The sequence below is a fragment of the Chionomys nivalis genome, chromosome 2 (assembly GCF_950005125.1).
Source record: "Chionomys nivalis chromosome 2, mChiNiv1.1, whole genome shotgun sequence".
NCBI lineage: Eukaryota > Metazoa > Chordata > Mammalia > Rodentia > Cricetidae > Chionomys > Chionomys nivalis.
In genome coordinates this window covers 92177219-92198238 of record NC_080087.1, presented here as the reverse complement: position 1 = coordinate 92198238, position 21020 = coordinate 92177219, and the positions used below count along the sequence as shown (strand labels likewise).

Sequence of the window (21020 nt, the reverse complement as noted above, 5' to 3'; positions counted from 1 at the left end):
AAAAATATAATTGTAAAACTAAGTTTTTGTAACAACACAAGATTAGGTAGAAAAGTGTAAAACTCAGAAGTGTTGGGCAGCAAGATGAGTGGGTAAAAGTGCTGGAAAATAAGCCTCATGGTAGAACTGCTCCCGAATGTGGTCCTCTGGCCTGTACACATGGACCCTGCCACATGAACCCCTCATTCATTCGCATACACGGGGCAGGGGGAATAAAATAAAAAGGATGTACTTTTTTTTTTTTTTTTTTTGGTTTTTCGAGACAGGCTTTCTCTGTGGCTTTGGAGCCTGTCCTGGAACTAGCTCTGTAGACCAGGCTGGTCTCGAACTCACAGAGATCCGCCTGCCTCTGCCTCCCGAGTGCTGGGATTAAAGGCTTGCACCACCATCGCCCGGCTAAGGATGTACTTTTTAAAATGAGAAAGCTTGCACCTTGGAATGGCTTCATAAACTATTCAGGGACTCATGACTACTCGTGGGAATGGTTGAAACCCAAATTCAAATTTGTTGATCCTTGAAACCCAGGATGGTTATCCCTGCTGCCTCTCTGTAGGTGCCCAGTTTCAGATGACCTCACTGGCACTTACTTTTTAACCTAACTAAACAACCGCACAACTCCCCACTTCATGTGTCCACCTGTCAATGCTGAGTTAGTAAGCCTCTATTCTAAGCTGTCTTTTCTGCAAGGCTGAGCCCGTGCCTCCTGAATGTAGAGCACGCACCACCATGCTACACACCCAGCTCAGAGGCGTACTTCTTTGCAGCTGAGACAAGCGAAATAAGCTACCCAAAGCCAAAGCTAGTAAAACGAGAAAGTCAGAGCTGCAGCTTTTCATCCAGCCTTAAGTCACAGCAGGAGGGGTCGTTCCCAACATAATCACTCTCAGACTTAGTAAAGTTCTATGCTAATTATCATTGGCATCATAATATTCAAGCAACTGGGTGGCAAACCAGCTATACAGAATTTCAGTGCCCAAAATTCTGAAACCACACTGGGACCAATCTCAAGTTTTCAACCACGGGTGCTTTAGGTATGTTATTCCTTGATTTGAGATTTTCAAAACTCGACCATTTTAACTCTGTACTCCTTAGTATTGAGACCGAAGGACGCCCTCAAGGCCAAGGTCTCCATGCCACTCACCTCACAGCTATGAAAAGCCAAGGCTCTGATGACCAGGCACATCTTTCTTTTTGACTTCTTGGCAATAGCCCTATCTTAGTGTTATTATTGCTGTGATGAAACAGAATGATCAAATCAAGTTGGAGAGGGTTAGGGAAGGGAGAGTTTATCCAATTTACATAATCCTGAATGACAGTTCACCGAGGAAAGCCAAGCAGCAACTGAAACCCGGAAGGAACCTGGAGGCAGGTGAGACTGTGGTCATGGAGGGGTGCTGGTTACTGGCTCTTCAGCCCATGTTCTTATAGAACCCAGGACCACCAGCCAGGGATGGCGCCACCCACCACAAACTGGGCCCTCCCACACCAATAACTAATTAAGAAAATGCCCTAAGGCTTGCCTACAGTCTGAGCTTGACACATTTTTTCAGGTGAGGCTACCTACTCTGATGACTCCAGTTTGTGTCAAGTTGACATGAAACTGCCCAGAACAACTCCCCTACACCGACCTATTTCAATATGAAATAATCTTACCATACTCTCCAGCGCCACCCTTACTGAGCATAGAGAAAACCCAGTATTATTGCAGTAATATCTAAGCTAATACAAATAAATACCAGATAATAAATTACCTAATAGTATGAACTTATGGAAATTGTAGGCAACATCAAGTCTTCAGCCTTGAATTTTCTAGTAATTTGATTTTTATGCATTTCAATCTGCAAAACCTAAAGGCCTCAAGTATACCTTTGATAATACTGACCCCTGAAAGTTGTCAAGCAAATACGAAAAATAAATGGTTAAGGCTGAGGAAAACTTTAAGGAAGCCATCAGTTCTACTACTGGAATGGGAAATGCACTGAGCAAATACGTAACGTCATTCTCTACTGCCACCTAGTGTGCTTTTTAGGACTAACAAACCAGAGTGTGGGATGGGAAGAATTCTGCATCAATAACGTTAAGCACTACCTGTTGGAGACATAAGCACTATCTATTTCCACCCACCTATGTGTACCTCACCCTACTAACCTTGAGATGCAAAATTTATTAACCCAAGTTTTGTCACTTCAGAAATCTCATGCTGAGAACCTTTAAAAATGTTCATCATCGAGGGTAAGTTTCTTACCAGCAACGTACTTACCTCCTGGAAATTTCCACCCTGCCACCTTCCATAAAGTAACCAACCATCTCACCCAACTCAAAATTTGCGGCTTTATTTTAATCTGAACTCTTAGTGGGGAAGGGCTATGCATATGCAGAGGGGCATCTTTTGTAAGTTCTGGATATGATGAAGCTCAGATTACCAGGTTTGCACGGCAAGCATTTTACCTACTGAGCTGTTTCACCAGCCCCCAAATTAAGACTTCTATTGAGCCATTTCCTCACTAGAAAACAGATTTTTGCTAAGTATCTGTGGCTTCCTAAAACATATAAGGAAGCCACCCCCATTGATTTCCTAGATGTTTTTCTTTCAGAAGGATGACAATTCACTTATTAGTAAACATGCTCATTAAAAATTAAGTTTCATAGTTTCACAAACTTATGACAAAAGTACTCCAAACCCCAAACTCTTGGCAAAAGGGGGTGGGGAGACTAAATTAGCAATATACTTTGAATTAGAATAGCATACAAATGTTACTCACAACTATATTTAACATTTTCTGCGCCTAATTTCTACCTAGTTAGGAAACCTGACTGTCCAACGTGAAACAGATCTCTTAAATAGTGCAGAGCTCATCTCATGAAGGCCCTGTATGACTTTGTTGATAGGGACTAAATAGTAAAGAATGTTGACTACAAACTCATTAAATTACCACTTGAATAAAGGCAGCATAGTGGATCATGCATGCTTGGCATCCCTGGAACACCTGGAACAGTGACCTCCGCGGGGCCTTGTATTTTGGCAAGAGGGTCTCTGAACTCTTTGTAGTTCAGGCAGAGCTTGAGCATGTGATGTGTTTCTAGCTCTTCAGCTTCTTATGAGTCAGAGTACAGACCTGCTGCACGGGGCCCAACTGAAATCACTAAATGTTAAAGGACCAAATTTGCATGCCAGCTTTCTTCAGTAGCCGAGAATCCCACAGGGAGGAAAAGAGCAAGATTCTGAAATCTTAAAACCAAAGGACATTAAAAGCAACTCTATCAGTATCCACTTTTTTAAGGGCCTCTTACATACAGACCTCTAAAAAACCAGAGCACAATCCCCTTCAGTGAGGTGGTCAGGCTTCCTGAGCATTAAATCTAACTAAATTAACCTAGCATGTTAAGCTCAAGACCAATCTATCCATAAAGCACCTCTCCACATCTGTAAGAATAGGTAGACAAACACAGGTGAGAACGGGCATATAAAAGCACTCTGAAAAGCAGCCTACACTTTAAAAACACTTTCAGCAATGAGAGATAAGGGACCACCTTCAGCGGAGCCACAAAAACCACTACAACTTGAGCTCATGGGGCTTCCTATTTGTTTTGCAGTGGTAACTTACACTTGAAATTAAAAACCTCTATTAACAACATGGACTTCAGGACAATGCATATGTACGAAATATTTAAAATAACTCCCAGCTTCCTTTTTTTGAAAAGTAATTTCAAAGTTTCTTACATATAAGAGCAACTGGAAACCAAGAAACAGTTCTTACACAAAAGAAATGTATCTGAAAGGTACAATTAAGTAGAAGTGACCTTCAGGCCAATCAAGGGTGCCATCATGAAATGTCCACACCCTTAAGCAAAATAATTTGTCCTCACTTTCTTCAGGAAAGCAGAAAATAGTTGTATATAATCTCTGATTTTCTTAGGCATAGAGCAATTAAAGGTAGGCTACATACTTGGCTTTATTCATTTTAATTGCACTTCTGCAACCAGAAATGAAGAGTATTTATTTACAAGTCATTTCCCTAGTAATCAATGCTCAATCTCCCAGCAGCAAGCCCTAGACAACTAGGCATTCCCAAGATGCCACTGCTGGTGCACGTGACTCTCCAGGTGTGTCTTCTCACACACTATCAAACACATACTGAAAATTCAGCTCCTTCCATAGCCTACTAAAAACTAAGCATCAGACTGTTCAAATGACTTTTTTAATGTGAAAAGGAAAATGACATTTCACTACATCTTTGAACAATTTATCCACAATTTTAACTTCTCAAGACTAAAAATTAAAATCCATTTATTTAGCTTATGATTGTGCTGTATTTAAGGAAAAAAAATTCTGTAACTAACAAGGATCAAATTTAAAAGTTATGAAGACACCAGTCACTCAACAAGAATGTGCACAGCTTCTGGGAAACTTGCGTGGATGTTTCTAAAAAGACAAACCACAATTGGAGACTGCTTTTTGATCTTGTAAAAATGTCAAGTTTTGTTTGCTTTTGACTTGTTAAAATCTGCCCACATGGAGTATTTTCAAAAGTAACAAACAAAAGCAACATCATGCTAACATCGCCACCATCAAGAAAATCCTAAAATACTTATTTAAAAAATTGTAAGCTGGACTAGAATTTGTGACCTTCCATTTTTGGAAGGACTTTCCAGTGTCCTTCCCAAAGGCAGCCCGGCAGATACTCAGAACACAGGAACTTCTTGCAAACACAAGAATGTGCAAAATTGGCCGGGCAGTGGTGGCGCACGCCTTTAATCCCAGCACTCGGGAGGCAGAGGCAGGTGGATCTCTGTGAGTTCGAGGCTAGCCTGGTCTACAAGAGCTAGTTCCAGGACAGGAACCAAAATCTATGGAGAAACCCTGTCTCGAAAAATCCAAAAAAAAAAAAGAAAAGAAAAGAAAATGTGCGAAATTAAGGTACATCGGTTAAAAAAAAACTTAGGGACAGCAGTGTTTTTAGTGTCACGTGTAAGGCTTTCCTAGACTAATTTCAGTATTAGTTCTAGCCTTTTCCCTTGTGTACATACACTAAGTAAAACTTTAACATGTAAGGGCGAAGACAATTTATATCATCTGTCAACAGAGATAGAATTCTTTCCAAGTAGAACTTGGTAAGGAAATAATTTGATCATGTTTCTCAGAGCAATTAAAAAGAACAAAAAAATCAAGTCTCCTATAAAAGAAAGGCAGTTAGGAGGCCCATGTCTATTTTCAAAAAGATGATAAAGACTAATCTACCTCAAAACCAGGCTCCAAACATACTTTGTAAGACCTAGAATGTACTGGACAACCATCACCATCAATAGACACTGAACACTAAAAGAACACTAGCCTGTAGTCTTATGGTATGAAGTCTCTGTTGTTCTTTTGGGAGGAAAAGACCGCACATGCGCAGAGGATACAGCTTCCCGCCGGACTACAATTCCCAGAAGCATTCAAGTGTTCGACGAAAAAGCCACGTATGCGCAGGGCATATTTCCCAGACGCATCTGGCTCCCCCTTAAAAACGGGGAACGCCAGTCTCTATTAAGAATGCTTTATTTCTTTACAGCTACAACCAGGAAACCAGATTTCTGGTTTTAACGGTCTCTAAGAGCATGTGAGACACCAGGAAGTTCTCCTTATAGCCCCTTGTAAGGTCTTAAGACTCTTCAGCTACAAAAAAAAAAAAAAAAAAAAAAAAAGGAAAAAAGGGGGGGGCTGAAAAACAGAAAATTGCAGGGAGCATTTTCTTAAACAGGATTTTTTTTCCTCCTCTAAAAGGTAGTTTAAGCAAGCTTGAACTTATCACCACTGACAGATTTTCAAACCCAGAGCTGCTGACCCTATTCGTACAGGATGAAAATGTAAGATTGTTACCATGCTCTCCCGGTAGAGGGGGGGAGCGTACTGTGGCAGTACTACACACAGCAACAGGGACATTACTTGCAGAAGCAAGCTAGCAATAGTTAAGCCTTAACTTCTGGGTTTTCTGTTGTTCTGTTTTTTCAGTTAACTGCTACATCAAGCAGGAAGTTTTGTTACAAGTCATCATAGAATATAATACATTATCTATAATCCAAGAAATTCAAACAACCTAAATACTTGAGAACACGTCACTCTTTTATGAAATGTGTACCACATACTTCGCTGCAAATTAAGCCCCCACAACCCCATTTCTTTTCCAAGAGAATTTTACAAAACCAACACCTAGTTTTGAGAACGCAAATTCGCCTATAATAAACTATGCTCAGTTGAAAGGTGGGTACACTTTCTGACTCTAAAATTGTTCATCCCTGGTATGACTAATTTAAATTAAGACATAAGACTAAGGTCAGGGAAGCATTAGTCTATGATCTTTCAAATTGCAACTATGTTTCACATGGTTAACAGATTAAATCGCAAAAAACAAAAAGGTTTGATTTTCAAAAACTAAATCCCCAAGGTTTGCTTGTAATACTGATTTCCAAAACAGGAAAACAATTGTTTTTTAACTATTAAGAAATACAGAGCCAGGTGATGGTGGCACACACCTTTACTGCCAGCATTCAGAAGGCAGAGGCAGGCGGATCGCTGTGAGTTTGAGGCCAGCCTGGTTCCAGGACAGGATCCAAACCTACAGAGAAACCCTGTCTCGAAAAACCAATAAAAAATTGGAAGAAAAAAAAAAAAAAAAACCAAAATCCCTGATTAAGAATGGAGTTTGACTGAACAATGATACAGTCCGTTGGCATACATGAAAGCCGTTAAAATTATAACTTTTGTATTTCCTAAAATTAATATGGTCTCCCAAATTACCTACATTAGCTTGAAATTGTATCTATTTATTTCTTCAAACAGACTGAAGACTTTCAGTTGCAAGCAGTGAAATACTGGAAAGAGTCACACAGACTATAGTATGCATTACAAAGTCCCATTGTTGCAGAGGAGACTTCCTGGCTCACCTCCACCCTATCCCAGCCCCAATGACATGGCAAACACAAACAAGCTATCCGAGCAAGAATCTGTTAACAGTTTTATTTTTTTATGTTAAATACCATGGGACAGGATAGTAAGGATGAAAAACTCAGTCAACAAACTGCCTCACAAGGGGTAAGAAAAATTCTGCCATGATATTAGCAAAGGTAAAGGAGAAAATTTACACAGTAAGAGGCACCATTTCCCCACAGAAAACCTCTTGGCATTTCCTGAATGAGTGAGATTAGCAATCTAAATAAATCATATTTCAAGAGGTAATAGCAACAGATAAAATTTAAAGGGATTATTAAAATAACATTTACAAGACTGAACAATTCTTGAACTCTTATTAAAACCACAAAGAAAGAACAATTCTTTATTTATGAATTTCATAAAGGACTGAATGTGCAACTGACATCTGCTAGTGATGATCTGATAATATACAATTTGTCCAGTAGCCGAACAGTTTGTTTTTATTGTGTTTTCTAACCGTAAGAGATCATTAAAGGCAAAGCCTATATGACGCTGTACACACAAAAAAATGGTCACCGCGGGCCATACTACCAATGAAATGGTAGGTAAACAAATCTTTTTCTGGTCGAGAGAAAAAAAAGAAATAGCACTCTGCATGCTTCACTCTACAAGATGAATTTCCCTAGAAAGAATCCAATGAAAATGGCTGCAATTACAACCAGAAGAGAAGGAAGAGGACTGGTGACGTTATCTCTGAAGGATGCAGCTGAGGTGGATCCCGGTTTATCCGGATGTGCTACCTTTCTAAGCCGTAAACCTTCATCCTGGGGGGGAAATACACAAAAGAGATTTTTAAAACAAATACCACACACAGGTCAATTGCCAGAGCTGTAAGTTCCTACAGACAGAAAGGAGATCAGCAGATGTATATGGTTACAAATAGCAAGAATTAACTGCTATTTACTGTGGGAACCTGTGGAATTATGAAAAATTCCACAACTGGATGAAAGAGATAGCTGGATAATTCTATAAACCTGCCCGAACAATCACAATGAGTGTGTTCATGTGATGTAAATTACATCTCAATAACACTGACTTTAAAAACAGAAGCTAAGAGTGTACTCCTCTGAGAAAACTATGTACTCTTACTTCCCATATGCCCTGTGCTATTTTAAATTGGCTACAGCTATTAGCTAAGGACTAGCAATAAATAGCACACTACACTCAGCAGGTTCACTGACTCAATACAACTTGGAAACCCACATGGCAGACACACAAGGGCATATTTTGTGGTGGATAGTATATTAAAGATTTAGAGAAGAGGTATATTTTAGGGTGAGAAACCATTACCAAGGAGTTTAATATGTTCAAAGCAGTAAGATATGTGTGGCAGGTTTACCATGGAAGTTCTTGCTCAGACTGAAAACTGCTGCTCTGTATTAAAGTCCTTCCTTACTCCACGTAAAAGAACGAGCTGCTCCCTTCTTACTGAAATAGTCTCACAAAGTCCCAGGTTTAGGTTTCTGATAGTCCTATGTTTTTTTAGGAGATGCGGCTGCCCTTAAAATGCAACAGGTTCTTAAAGCAGGTAGCTGTTATGATAGCATGTGTCAGGTGGTCCTACGGAAATTAGACAGCATCTCCAACTTCATTACACTTCAGTTTCCTACTCTGATATTAGGGTGTGAAAAGTGACAGATCGATTCTGATCTAGGTAGAGACAAGTGCTCTATCCTCTGAGCATCACACTACTGTCCTAGCCAGACACACGACTGTGGGGATAAAAAGCGCTAGTGTGTTGTGTAGTTAAGGTTATATGCATCAGGTGCATTTTCAACTTGGGATAACTTCACCTTCCAATGGGTTTATCAGGAATATAATCCTGTCAAAACACTAAAATATACCTATTTTATTTCCATCACTGGATTTCCAGAAACTTCATTTCTTTAGTCTTATACTAATTAGCTCCAAGTAATAAGAGCAATCAAATGAGTTAAATAATTAGCAAGAAGATTAAATATAAACATACAGAGACTGCTAAGAGACACTAACACATTCTTTGTACCATGATTCCAATTCATTCATTTCCAACCCAGAAAACTTACTCTCAGGTGTCGGTTTTCTTCTGACAGCTTCATCATCTCTCCCTGAAGCCTCTTACACTCTTCCATCAGTTTCCTTGTTTCCGTGTCATTGAGTGAAACACTATGTGGTTTTGGCAGGGGTCCATCTTGTTTGGATGCATTCAGTGGAACAGCTTTGCTAGGTTCCATATCATTCTGTATTTCAAAAATATTGGGAATCTTTAGCTAAAAACAATTATGGATTTTAACTAATAAAAATCTAAACTCCACATTTTTCTAAAAATTTTGTTTAAAAGGTGACAAGTTTCAACTAATTATTAAGACTTTACTGGTACCAAATAGACTCTACTGGTACCTGTAGACAATTTTCAGTGAAGTGTGTCAATAAATACCAGCAGTTATATAAATAAAAATAAACAGTCTATTTCCTCTACTCCTACACCCTTGGCACTTACCTTAACATAGCATTTAAAAGGTATCTTAATAATTGATATTTTACATTCTTTCCTCCAGAATTTCAAAAGCTGGGAGAAGAGCCATTTCTCTTGTTATTTTTACCCCTAAACACACGCTTTGGCCAACAATAGTCAGTCCAGGAAAACACATGGAATGACTAACTCCAGGTAGTTTCCAATGGTCTGACTCTGCAATCAAAAGAGGTTTTAGGAACTAGAAGTTACAGGACAGCCTGATAATCTTCACAGTAAATTTGCAGCTGCCTAAGAACATTCAGCCAAAACAAATCTCATGTCTACTAATGGAATAAAGTAACTAAAAGAGTGGAGGAAGTGATCTGTGGTCTTACACACAAATGAGTCTTCAAATTGTAAGACTGTCCATTTAGTGTGATCCATTGTGGTGTACTATTTAAGAAGTAAATTAAAACAATTTTCAAAACTGCAAGGTCCAAATTAATCCTTCTCACTAACACTGTTAGTCTGTAATCTAAACTGTTTCTTTTATCCCAACATCATTCACGCCACTACACACCATCATAGCACAGTCATCTTTTTCATTTTAGATTTCCAGCAGTTAAAAATTTAGGTGGCTTGGGAAGTTAAGTCAGTAAAAGAGCATTTGATAGGAAACAGAAAACCCTGGGTTTGCTACTGACAACCAAAAAAATAAATAAAAATAAAAGATAAAGGCAAGCTTTATCCAAATATAAACTGCCAATCAAGGCATTTACAAAATTAAATTTCATGACATTGGATAGTAGTCATTTGTACCAAGATCAGAGACTGCATATCCATCTGGCTGCCAGGGGCTGCCAGGTCTAGAATCACCTAGGACTGACTGTAAACAACCCTATGGGAGGGCCTGGAAACGTTCTATACTAGGTTAAGTAAGGTGGCACCATTACATGGACTAGGTCCTAAACAGAAGAAAAGAAGAAATCTGAGCACCGGCACTCACTGTTGTTTCCTGCCTGAAGGCGCAATGTGACTACCAGCTACCACTGCCAGACTCGACTGTTCCCTCAAACCGTAAGCCAAGCTTTCCTCCTGAGGCTGCCTATGCCAGTACATTGTGAAGGCAACAAGGGGTTCTAATGCACAACACTAGTTATCTGACCTGTCGGCAGATTTTCCCACTTTGCAAGTTTCACAGTTGAGAAGCGGAGCTTCCTTCAAAGTTGAAGAGACGCTTACCTCAATTTGCTGAGCTTCTCTTGCTGACACTATTCTTTACCATAATCTTGCCAATGCCCAACCAAGGCCATCTCTGACATAAAAAACCTGTACCTGATATATTTTGCTAAATGTTTATTTTTTCTTGACAACAATTAAAATTCAAAATGAGTTTTCGTTCCCATCCCGCACAATCCAACTTGACTTTCAAAAAGGAAGACATGTGCCTCCCTCTGTTAAGGAGGCAATATTCAACAAAAGGCAAACACAGAGTTCTCAAGAATTGCTTAAGAACGAAGAAAGTACTGGGCCTAGAGCATTTGTCTCACATACCAGTACTGGGGAGCAAAAGTTGAGAGAAAAATCATACTATTAGCCCAATGTTGACTACAGGATGACATATATAAAACTAATATTGGGAGAGAGGAGAATCCCAATGACTTTAAAATAAAAAAATTTTAATTCTCAAAAAATTTATATGTGGGATGTAGTGAGTGCATGCCTTTAATCCTGGCAGATAAAGGGGATCTCCGTGAATTAAAGGCCAGCCTTGTCTACATAGTACTATCCAGGACTATATCGAGATCAAAACACACACAGACACACACACACACACATTACACTGCAACCACTATTTTTGTATTATTAATCAAAAAACAAACTACTATTCCTATTATCCTCCAGTACTAAGGTCCTTAGTTCAATCCCCAAGTACTACAAATTAAAAGAGCCAGCATTAATATAAAAATGTAGGTGTGCATCTTGTTTTATGAATCTTTTAATTACTTAAAGTGACACAACATTTCATTACTCCATTTGGTACCTATCAAAGCCACTCCACATTTCACTTTTGTGGAAGTCTGATGGGTAGTTTCCTATTGTATGGAATTTGTAGCTGTTTAAAACTCCTAAAAACTATTCAAAATACATAGCAGATGCAGAAGAATCTAATCTGTGCATTTCTAATGTATAAACATACACAACCTAGCTCAGTTGGGGATCAAAAGGGAAGCTGAGTCATCTGTGAGGAACATTACACAGGTGACTAGGCACTTCCAATGGGAACCTCCATTATTGAGTCTGGCTGCAAAAAACCAGCTTGCTCTTTTTAAAGTTCCTTCAGATTGATCCAGAAAGAAGATAGTTCTTAGGACCATGAAATAAACACAAAAAAAGAAAAGGGGAAAAAAGACTCAACATGCTGTGACCCAACAGTAACATCACGTTAACACCTCAAGTAAGAATAAGCTAAGAGTCAAGACTGTGTGTCAAGAAGACAACATACCAATATGTTATACATTTTCCACTATTTTATATTCTTCTGCCTATATGCAGTAGCCCCAGAAGGACTTCCAACTTTAATAACTTCGTAGGGGCAATCAGAAAGGAGCTAGGGATTGGACACAGAAAGCGAAGGTGAAATCTTCAGCAGAGCAAGCATTTGCAATGAAGCTCTGAGAAGAAAGGAACTAAAGGACATTTTTAGGTCACTATTTTGAGTAAAGGGTGTCAATACATAAAGATGGTATACCTAAACTATGGCTATACTGTCAGAATTAAAGTTTTAATCTGTGAATTGAAATATCTGAAAAACAATGCTCTCTGAATTCTTTTTCCTACACAAACAGCAAATGTATGGTTTTTCTAGGCCCATGATCAGCATAAATAATTACAAATTATAAAGCCAAACATAATTAGAAATTTAGATAAAAGGTTTGTTTGTTTGTATGTTGGAGACAGGTCACCATGCAGCCATAGCTAGTTTGAATCTAGCTATATAGACCAGGCTGCCTCTGAACTCACAAGAGCTTTCTGCCTAGCTCTGCCTCCCTAGAATTAGGATTGAAGGTGTAGCTAATAGAAGATATTTTTAAAGCCTTTTTAGGGGGCTAGAGATGGTACGGTGGGGGGGGGGGGGGGGGAACACTGGTTGTTCTTCCAGAAGACCTGGCTGGGTTTGATTCCTAGCACCAACATGGTGGCTCACAATCTGTAACTCTAGTCCCAGGGGATCTTATGCCCTCTTCTGACCTCTACTGGCACAAGGCATATGTGATACATATACATACAACAAATAGGTCAAACACCCACACATGAAACTAAAAAAAAAAAAATTTAAGCCTTATTGTATGCATTTCTTCTTCTAAGCCAAATTAAAGTATAATATATGGCATTTAACTATTAATCTTAATTATAACATTTCTGAACTTTTCAGTAACAAATGCTAAAAAGAATTACATAGCTACCCTAATCTTATTAGCATTCAAACACACACACACATACACACATACACACAGTCAAATTAAGGCCTAATTTTTAGTCACAATTTTTTTAAATCCCAGGCATTACAAGTAAAAAATGACAGTTATAAAAGTTACCATTCTTGTATTTTTTCTTTCCTACAAACACAAATGCTTGCTGAAAAGCAGTGTTTGCCAGCTCCTACCTTTACTACTTACTATGTATCTGCAGTGCTAATTCAAACAAGCTACAAATTCAATTCCATCATGTGCTCCCCAAATCTCATTCACAGGAAAAATTACACCAACTTAATATTGTTTACTTTCAACAACAGTGACTCTATTGCTCACTGTTTCAGAAATGAGCTGTCTCTGTTCCTTTCAGTTCACTGTTTTTAAATACATTTTAAAATGTAAATTCTGGGGATGTTGAAGCTCAGTCAGTAGACTGCTTGCATGTAGAAGTCCTGGGCTCTATCCCCAGCACAGAACCAAGTGTAGTCCTCACAGCTTCAATCTCAGTGCTTTATTAAATAAAGGCAGGAGGATAAGTTCAAGGTCACCCTTGGCTACACAATGAGTGAGTTTAGAGGCCAACCCAGGCAACATGAGACCCTGTCTCAAAAAAAAAAAAAAAAAAAAAAAAAAAAGAAAAAAGAAAAAAAAGAATTCTAACTATTAATATACTCAATATTTCTTATCTGCTTAGATATCTACATTAACTTACTAACACTAGTAGACTCCTACTTCTGTTAGCTCCTATGACAAACCTGCTTCACCTCTTTTAGTTCCCTGGGATCATTCTTCATGTGGTAACTGGCAGGTGTTGCAACTGTACTGCTGATGCTGCACACTGAAGTGACAGTTGAAGCAATCCCTGGTGGAGTTTTACCCTGAGGTAGCATGGGAAAAATATTCTCAGATTCATACCAAACTGATTTCTCCTGTATGATATTGGGGGTAACTAAAAGAAATGGCTTTAGCCTGTAAAACATCAACATTCCATAAAAATAATGCATCAGAAACAGAACATCAAAGAAAAAAAAAAAAAAACACTTCTGCACTATCTTTTATTTCTCACACAAAATCAGGTATGGTCTTTTATATAGCTTCACTTACAAAACGTATATACTTTAAAAAAAAAAAAAACTCATTCTTGTAGTTACCTGAAAAATATTCAGTTTCATGTTCTCTTACCTTTGATAACACTTAACACTAAAGCTTTTCCCATTAAAGCTAAAAACCGCTAATGATTCGTAAGCCTCTTTTATAATCAGGGACCCTATTACCTCCCAAATTCACAAGGCCAATAAAAACCCAAAGATTCACATAATAAACACTCTCGTTAGACTCCCCTCCACAGTTCTCTACTTACCTTTCAAGTTCTATTAACTCAAAAAGCTTGGCACAAAATAATATTTAATAGACATCTAATCTATTCTGTCCCAACAAAAATTGCATGTATTTTGAAATATAAAATGCCTTTATAAAAAAAGCTCCATTCAGCCCTCTTGTCATCTAAAACAAAAGTTTTTGCAGAAACTTTTATCAGATGTTACGTAGAGGGCAATACACTATTTAATCTGGAAAATATCAAGTAGAGTTAAGGCTTTAGATGTTTTTGAAATCAAAATCAGACGGAACAGGTTATAAAAGTTGAAAAAAAGTATGGCCTCATTCAGTCCTTAAAAATATCACCAGTAACTGAGTCAGGTGTGGTGGCTATTAATGAGACTGAGTCTCACCATTAGTTAACAATGCACATATATCGGGGAAAATGTGTGAATGTCTACAAAGACTTCACCAGTTTCACACACTAAACAAGGCTAATATAAATTCTATGTGCCATCATACAGTGTTATATACTGAACTGTAGCTGTTACCAGCAACGTAATTAAAAAACTAAACCATATTTTAAGTTATTCATAAATAAACCAGCCCTAGTGTGTATCTTCGTGAAAGAGTAATACCTAGCATGCTGCAGGACCAGAGTTCAATTTCCAGCCCCATTAGATAAATATTAGTCAATTTACTGTCACAAGAGTAATTAAAAACTGAAACTATTTGGTTCTGTACCATATATTCTAACAAATATACACTACCAACATACTTGTTTGTAACATTTTTATGATGTTGCAGAATTGGAAATCTACTGTCTGTCTTTACTCAGTTTTGCAAGCTATGCAAGAGTAACATGACCATAACTCATGTAAACTGACAAAACTGCATCTCGGCATCAGATTTTTGAACCCAAACTTCCAAAAACCACAAATTTCATACTAACCCTATGATAAACATACAGAAAGGAGTAGGTAAAGCTAAGAAAAAACTAATGTCAAGACACTGACTTTTAGCACCTTCATCAACTTCACCTATACATAATGCTGAACTGGACATCAACAGCAAAATCTAACTATCACAGAGTAATATGGATAACGTGCTTTGTGTGTTCTTCTAGACAGTTAAAAAAAAAAAAGATTTAGCCGGGCAGTGGTGGCGCACGCCTTTACCTTTAATCCCAGCACTCGGGAGGCAGAGGCAGGCGGATCTCTGTGAGTTCGAGACCAGCCTGGTCTACAAGAGCTAGTTCCAGGACAGGCTCCAAAACTACAGAGAAACCCTGTCTCGAAAAAACCAAAAAAAAAAAAAAAAAAGAAAGAAAAAGATTTAAGTACCAAGAAACTTCCTATTTTATTCTATCATCAAGACTTTAGATCAAGTGATCTGAGGTTTCACATTTTCCATTAAGGATGATGCACCATTAAACTCAACACCTGACAGGACATGTAACCAAACGGAACTGCACCTCTCAGATTACACTAATTAAATATTTCTTGTAGAATCTGCAGGTGAGTGGCAAGAGCAAAATGAGCTTGAGAGAGAATCATATTTCCAAAAGTATTTTTCAGAACACTTCCAGAAATTAACTGTCCTCCAGTTTCAACCTCTGGAGTAGCTGGGATTACAGGCCAGTGTCCTCTATCACCTGAGATTCGGTGGTGCTGGAATTAAACCCAGGGCTTCTGGTATGTTCAACCTGTCAACTACCCACTAAGCTACATCCCCACCATGTCTCACCTTATATGTGAATCTTTAAATGGGAATTCTAAACATGTAAAAATACCCACTGACAATCAACAGTTCACTCCTAAAATACAAGCACTCCAAGATGCCGGGACAGAAGGACTGAGACAATTCTGAGGATAGCCTATGCATACAGTGAGTTCTGGGCATGCTGGTACAGAGACCCTGTCTTCCAAAATGACAGAACAAAACAAAAATTGATCAGCAAGACTAAGGACCATGAGAGTTACAAATGAGGTCTATACTGATGTCAAAAAACTTCATTCAGGAGGTCTACATAATGCTCTGTCTCAAAGTCCATCTAGTGACCAGACTGTTCCTACCAACTGAAAGGACCCAGAATTTTGTTTGTTTGGTTTAGTTTTATAAGAGAAGGTCATAACTACTGAGTAGCATGAGCTGACCTGGAACTCATAGCAATCCTCCTGCTTCCACTTCCAAAGTACTGGCATTATAGACATGAGCAGTCAATGCCACACTTTCAAAGTTTAAGGAATGATTCCAAGTCTGGGCCTGGAAAAATCTTGGCTATATTACAACAAAGAGTTCCTAAAGGACTGGAGAGGGCTCAGAGGCTAAGAACACTGGCTGCTCTTCCAGAGGACCAAGGTTAGATTCCCAGCAGATACACATGAAGGCAAAATATGCATACATTTGAAATAATTTTTTTAAAAAGTTCCTAAGTCAGTAATAACTGAAGATGCTCATTACTGGACAAAACACTGAAACTATGTATGTGACTGTCACATGTTAATCCACACAGAACATAGATAGCATCCTCTCCACAGCTCTAGGAAAAGAAAAAAATGTTAATGTTGGAAGAAATGGAAGCTCTGATCTCCCTGCAGGACACTAATGTGACACTCTTCAATTATGACTACACAAGAGACCCACAAGGCTGAGCCTGCCAAAACCCTATCACAGAAAGCTCATGGAGCCCATTCTATCCTGAGTGCTTATACTCGGTTAACTGCTGCTGGAAGAAAACGTGGGTTTTTTTCATTCATCATTTAGTAAGGTCAACAAAGCCCTGTAAACAAATGGCACCTGTCCTCCTGCAACCACCTTAATGAAAAAGGCATGAAAGCAGAAGTAGGGACAGTTGGAAAAAGAAAAGGAATTAATGAATGGGCATTAGAAAAAAGAGGGTAATGGGAGATGAATATGATCAAAATATATAATGAACATTCATGAAAATACTACAATAAAACCTATTATGCACAACTAAGTTACTAGTGGTTGCTTGGGTCAAATGTCCTAAGAACCAACCTGAAGAGCCTCCTACCCAGCCAATCTAAGAATAATGTAGTAACTGTATGACATTAAACACAAATGCTTATTTGAATATGTGTGAGTGAGAGAGACAGACAGACAAACAAGACAGACAGAGGTATATTTGTAAGTTTATATGTGTCCAGTACATGCACATGGAGGCCCAAGGTTGAGGTTGGGTGTCATCCTCAATCTCTTTCCATCCTATTTTCCAAGACTTTCTCTCCTAGACCCGGATTTCAGCAATTCAGCAAGAATGGTGTTGGCAGAGACAACTCCAGCGCTGAAGTTACAGATATACACAGCACCTGTTGTGGACACTATACCAACTGAGCCATCTTCCCAGCTCCTGAAGGCATGAATTACATTTTTATACATAGTAACCCATTTTATATAATTATATTCCAAGTAGAGGAGGTGGGACAGGCAGGAGTGGCCAAAGCTTAGAGCAGAGATGTGCTTGTCAACAGAGGGAAAATTGATGGAGGATGGTCATCTGTCTATGTGTTACTTTCATTGGTTAATAAAGAAACTGCCTTGGCCCTTTGATGAGACAGAAAATTAGGTAGGCGGAGTAAACAGAACAGAATGCTGGGAAGAAGGGAAGTGAGCAGACGCTATAGCTCTCCAAGATGGACGCAGGTTAAGATCCTTCCTGGTAAGCCACCACCTCGTGGTGCTACACAGATTATTAGAAATGGGTTAATCAAGATGTGAGAGTTAGCCAGTAAGAGGCTAGAGCTAATGGGCCAAGCAGTGTTTAAAAGATTACAGTTTGTGTGTTGTTATTTCGGGTATAAAGCTAGCGGAGCGGGAGCTGGGCGGGAAAGCTACTCATAAGCTAGCCAGGCAGCCAGGAGCTGGGTGGCGGGAAGTAAACAATATAGAGTTGGAAAGGGAACACATAAGGAGATCCAAGAGGAAGAGAGTAAATATAATCTAAATACATTGGATATGTGTATGAAATTTTCAAAATATATTTTTAAAAAAACTGTGACTAAGCCAGTCATGGTAACAGACATCTTTAATTAATCACAACAGGCCAGTCTGGTCTACATAGACGGGACAGCCAGGGCTATGTAGGACTATGTAGAGACCCTGTCTTTTAAAAAAAAAAAAAGGCAATGAAAGAGACTGAGCCATTTAACCTGCCTTCAGAAGCTGTTATTAAATACTGATGTAGGAGCCAGGCGGTGGTGGCGCACGCCTTTAATCCCAGCACTCGGGAGGCAGAGGCAAGCGGATCTCTGTGAGTTCTCTGTAGACCAGCCTGGTCTACAGAACTATTTCCAGGACAGGCTCCAAAACCACAGAGAAACCCTGTCTCGAAAAACAAAATAAAATAAAATAAAATAAAATAAAATAAAAAATAAATACTGATGTAGGGTGAACACTAGTCTCTTGTAGGTAGGGAACAAGTTAACTACTCCTGGGTGAAAGTCACTTAACCTAAATGCTGCACTTTGCCAAAAACATCTACAACCACCACCAAAAACATCTACAACCACCAAAAACAAATCTAAATTCGATCAAGCTTCTAGGATCCAACTTCCAGTAACAAATATTAAACAATGAAACTACGTGACATAAGAATGGTATCATACAAACCTACTGTGTCTCAGCAGTTAAGAACAGTTGCTGCTCTTACACAGGACTGAAGATCAGACCCCAATATCAAGTAGTTCACAACTGCCTATAATTCTAGCTCCAGGGGATCCAGCACTCTGTTCTGATCCACACCCCAAGTACATGGCAAACACATACACAAACAAATAAAAACCTTTAAATAAAAAAACCTGGCATGCAGCAAAGCACAGGCAAATCCAGTTCATTTACTACTTTTAGAAGAGTAAAGCAAAAGGAAGCCACTAAGTTAAGGAAATAAATCATCTGTATTACTTGGATTTCCTTTCATCTCAATTCAAACAAACTACAAAAAAAATATTTTAATGACATCTGAAGGACAAATCTGAATGCTGCCTGGACAGTTTAATGAATGTGAATACATTAAAATTTAAAGACATAATAACATCAAAATATTAGAACTCTTCAGTAGGCCTTTAAGTCCTCAGAGAAAAACACATGTTAATGAAGAAAATTAAATGTCTAGGATGGGCCTTAAAATTATACATAAAGCCAGGAATGGTGGTACCTTTTTGATGTCAGCACAGGGAAGCTGAGACAGAAGATATAACCAATTCTCTAGGCTACAAAAAGGACAAGTAAAATCTAAGTGTTTATGACCTAGCAATTATAAAAAGCTGGGCATGAATTTATTGTGTATACCCTCACCAGTGTATGTCATATTTTCTGCCTAATGCCTAGTTTTTCTAAACAAAAAACAAAAACTCTATAGGAGATGTTCTAATTTCAGGGTCCCCAGTGCTTTCTTCCAAGGCTGTGGGCTGGCTTCTTTTGTATGTCCATATGCCTGCTCTTCCATTTCATGGTCTGGAAAACGGGCTCTAGGCCTATCAATTCCTTGCTGGTTTGTAAAGCAGTAAGAACCTCTCTGAAAACATTAATACCTAAGCTCTAACTTCCTCAGATTGAATTTTTCACTCTTAACTTGTTTAATAGGGAGTATAGTGAAAGCCTAAAGAAAGATAAACAGATCTGTGTTTAGTAAACTATTATAAAGATAATGCTTAAAAAGAAGTCTCAAGTAAAATAAGATCCAAATGTAATTTTAAAGTAATGTCAATCCAGATAAGCATTACCTTGTCTGTTGTTAAATACAAAGGACAATGGAGGCTATTAACATTGTCTGAGCCAACACAAAAGAAAAAAGGAAACTAATATGAAAAAGCACACACCACACTTTTTACTCTTGGCAATTATAACTCAGACTCACTTTAAAAGGTTGTGTTGAAAATTCAGTGAGTTTATTTGTTCAATACCTAATTAACATTCAAAAGCATCTTCATTTCAGCTTTTTAAAATATGGCATACTTTTTAACAGAGCAAATATGTTACCAGATCAAAGCAAGAGTCAAGTCAGACTAAAAATCATATTATACTGTTTATATTAACCCACATTATTTTATATTTTAAAACACATAAAAACACTCTCTCCTATAAACTACAGGAAAAATTCAAATCCACAGAACTGAAGAGATGGCTCAGTGATTAACAGCCCTGGCTGCTCCTCCACAGGACCTGGGTTCCATCCCCAGCACACACCAACACAGAAGTCAGAGGTCATCTGTAACCCCTGTTCCAGGGGGTCCTACGCCCTCTTGTGATCTCAGAGGGCTTCAGGACACAAGTGGTACACAGACATATATTAAGACAAAACAATCACCCCACATATAAGAAGACAGGAATAAGGGTACCACGGCCACCCAACAGATCCCAAGTCACTGGTCTGGTTTTACTAAACACATCTATCCCTAAGGTCCAAAAACTTGACTGCTGAATACTAATCAATAAACAACAACAAACATTTGCTAAAAATTAAAATTGTCTTTGATCAAAAACAAAAATACTCAAAATACTTGGTAAAGGCTAAAGTGGAAAAAAAAAAAAACCACCTATCCCCATAAATTGTATTTTATCCCAAGAATGCTGATAGTTACTCAGAGGTTCTAATCTTCCTTAATTATTTTTCTGTATGCATCTTATTTGCATTGCCAGATTTCTTTCTCCCCACCCTAAAATGTGGACCTAACAAATAATATTTATTTCTTCTTAGCCAAATAATATACCATAAAACTCAAACTACATTATCAAGAATTTTTAAACTTAAATTTCATTAGATAGACTCGCCACTCTCTGTCCAAAATAGGACGCTGATAAT

At 38.4% G+C, this 21020-nt stretch overlaps 1 protein-coding gene across 1 annotated transcript in view; it reads right to left on the bottom strand.

The window, feature by feature from the left end:
• Window positions 1–6971: 6971 nt before the first annotated feature.
• Window positions 6972–21020, bottom strand: part of Vapa (VAMP associated protein A) — a 35888-nt gene continuing 21839 nt past the window's right edge. The window contains exons 5-6 of the mRNA XM_057762962.1: window positions 9016–9189; window positions 6972–7734 (exon numbers count right to left, since the gene is read on the bottom strand). Of these exons, the coding sequence (XP_057618945.1) occupies window positions 7576–7734; window positions 9016–9189 (333 nt within the window). The 3' untranslated portion in view covers window positions 6972–7575. The remainder of the gene's footprint in view (window positions 7735–9015; window positions 9190–21020) is intronic.